This window comes from Anneissia japonica, unplaced genomic scaffold (genome assembly GCF_011630105.1).
Source record: "Anneissia japonica isolate Jap-2015-1 unplaced genomic scaffold, ASM1163010v1 scaffold108273_len470852_cov203, whole genome shotgun sequence".
Lineage (NCBI taxonomy): Eukaryota > Metazoa > Echinodermata > Crinoidea > Comatulida > Comatulidae > Anneissia > Anneissia japonica.
Window position 1 is genome coordinate 383,102 of NW_022686840.1, and position 3,143 is coordinate 386,244.

A 3,143-nucleotide genomic window follows, 5' to 3' on the forward strand; every position below is an offset into this window, starting at 1 on the left:
ATGTGTATAAGAGACAGAGTATGGACAGCAATATGAATTCCACAGATCTTTTACTATTATTGGGATTATTATTCTTATATTATTTTGTATTATATTCTACCTGTCTCTTATACACATCTAGATGTGTATAAGAGACAGCTCCTCAATACTATTGCACCCGCTGCAGTAAGTATATCAAAGTTGTTGACTTTTTATTCCAACATGTTGCTCTCTACCTGCTGCTTCTATAGAGTACAATGCAAGTGTCGTCGCAACACCAGGTGGCGCCCTTTATTGACTTTGGTAAAGCGGTCATTACGCCTGAATGACTTCATAAATCTTAATGGTTTTAAGTAGGCTTTCTGGAATAGGCATTTAAAAACATAATTCACAATCAAAATGTACTCAAAACACAAAGGCTTGCATTATATTAGTTATCTAACACATATTTAATCGTCAGTTAAAATTTACAAAGAAAATTAAAATTATAACACATAATAATTATGTTAGAAATTGGGATCAGTGGTTTGTCAGTGGAGACAATGAATCCAGTTGACTTCAGTAGTATCACGTGGTGTCGTGACGTAACAACATAGTACTCTAACAAGTGCTTATGTAGAATTTTATTTTGAAATTTAGTAGAATCTGCAGGATTCGAACCCAACACCGTGATATTAGAAGGCAAGCATCTTAACCCACTAGTAACAGGTCTTCATACTTGCAAACCTGTTTTTTTTTTTCTTTTCAAACAGTTTCATCTTTATTTGTAAATTTCATTATTAAAAAGAAATGTTCATTGTTTCTTTTAAATATGTTTTTGTATTTATAAAAAGTTTCATTGAAAGAAGTGTTTATAACAATTTGCAAAGTAAGATATTTTATTACTTTCTTAGCAACTGTCTGATCCAGGAAAATATGCACTGATTGGGGCAGCAGCACAACTAGGTAAGACATACACAATATTTTACATTACACAATTCAGTGTCATATGCTCTACGATTTTAATACATTTAGTTTTGTGATTTGGTAATAAGAATACTCCGATTCAGCTACTGACAACCATTTTTAATTTGATGGCATTAAATATACAAAGAATATAAATTTTATTATTCCCGTTATCATTAATGATTGAATTTTTTTTATGATATTAGGATATTGTTTTAAAAAAATTCATATAACTCTACCATCCACAAACAGCACTCTCTACAAACGGTGCCCTCTATTGACACATCTTTTTATTAAAATTCAACAGGTGGTGTTCTTCGTATGACAATTAGCCTGACTGTGATATTGATAGAGGCAACTGGCAACATCACCTACGGCCTTCCTCTCATGCTTGTGCTGGTGTTTGCCAAGTGGATTGGTGATCTCTTCAACGAAGGCCTGTACGATATTCACATACAGCTGCAGAGTGTTCCTATACTTCCCTGGGAACCTCCGCAATTAACAGCAAATATCCATGCAAGGTATTTATGGATTTTTTTTATTTTGTCTACGTTTACAATTGATGTACCATAAAACCTTGAATAGAAGCCCAATGGCCTTAATCTCGAGAAGAAGCCCATCTCGATTTGAAGCCTCCTCTTTATTTTTCTAAAGTAGCCTTGAAAAGAAGCCCATTTCTTTGAAATAGTAAAGTGCACACTGTACATGAAGTTCAAAGAAACAAAATAAATTAATCATGCTTGGTTTATACAGTAGTTTAGGTGATTTAATGCTGGTTAATACAGATTAATGTTACATTTACGCTATTTATTGTTTTATAGTAGTAATTCACACAATTCACAACATTCATTTTGAAAAGAATTTCCTGATTTACTTTGCAAAAGTCGCCTTGAAAAGAAGCCTAACCGGAGTTCTCAAAAAAATAGAAGCCCTGTGCTTCTATTCGAGGTTTTACGATATATGACCTGAAATATTTGATGGAGGCCGGGGTAGAGTAGGCTGTGCATTGCGTGTGGTTGAGGCTGTTTCCAATTGAACTTTCCGTGTGTCAATCAAATATCTGACCAGTCAGGACTAGGCCAGGTACATGGGCATATATCCCACATGTTTAGAGTGGTTGATTACAGTATGGACAGCACTATGAATTCCACAGATCTTTTACTATTATTTGGATTATTATTCTTATATTATTTTGTATTATATTCTACTATTATTATAGTGTAATCATTGTTGTTATGTTGTTTTTCAGTGAGATCATGAATCGCCCAGTAGTGACCTTAAACAGTATTGAGAAAGTTGGTCGGATAATTGATGTGCTTAGCTCATCTGATTCTAACCACAATGGTTTTCCTGTTGTTGATCCTCAGGATCCACAGGAGGAGGTAAGTACGAGTCATACTGAACCTCAAATAATGTAATTATATACATGTATATCAGAGATCCCAAGTCTCCCGAAAATTCGCGGGTTCTCCCGATTTTTATTAATATCTCCCGATTTTTTTAAATATCCCGAAAATTTCATGAAAAATGTGATTTCCACGATGTCATAGAGCAGTGAAACAAAATTTCTTATCTTAAGCCAATATACTATGGCGCTCGCTCAGCAGTAAAATGTCATAAACAAGGCCAGGGAGTTGTTATTTAAGTTGTTTATCAAAATAACAACTCCAGGGCAAGGCAGGCCTAGATCCGTGGTGTTTATCCTCCATGTTACGATCTTTTGCATCCAGCTAGTGCCAATTTTTCAGTTGCAGTTACCTTGCTAGAATTCAATGTTCTTTGATGAGATGTAATAAATCAGCCGTAGCCTCTAACATGCCAATGAACCGAGCAAAGCCTTGTTGACTGCTGCCAAAACGCTTTACTAGCTAAATGCTAAATAAACAATAATATTTATAAATTTATATTTTAGGCCAACTGCAATGTGTAAACAAATGTAAAATTCTTAAATAATAATAATAATAATAATAATAATAATAATAATAATAATAGTGTAGTTTTTATATAGCGCACATATCCATCTAATGTAAGATGCTCAGGGCGCTTGATGTGTGGACTAGGAACTCGATCAATGACTTTCTTCGCCCCTAGGGGTCCCTTCGTGTCTGTGCTACCCGGTAACCCGGTACCAGCAACTCTCGTCGTCCACCACAGGGGCTGTCTGTTCCAGTACACCGGGGTATCCCCCTACTCGTCTCGAAGGATGTACTGGGTTCTTT

The 3,143-nt window shown here is 35.2% G+C and overlaps 1 protein-coding gene across 2 annotated transcripts in view; it reads left to right on the forward strand.

The window, feature by feature from the left end:
• Positions 1-3,143, forward strand: part of LOC117117763 (H(+)/Cl(-) exchange transporter 7-like) — a 12,101-nt gene that overhangs the window by 5,454 nt on the left and 3,504 nt on the right. Inside the window, exons 7-9 of one of the 2 annotated variants that reach the window (XM_033262188.1) lie at positions 873-924; positions 1,232-1,445; positions 2,174-2,306. In XM_033262188.1, coding sequence (XP_033118079.1) covers positions 873-924; positions 1,232-1,445; positions 2,174-2,306 — 399 coding nt within the window. The remainder of the gene's footprint in view (positions 1-872; positions 925-1,231; positions 1,446-2,173; positions 2,307-3,143) is intronic. The other variant, XM_033262198.1, reaches the window with a different exon arrangement.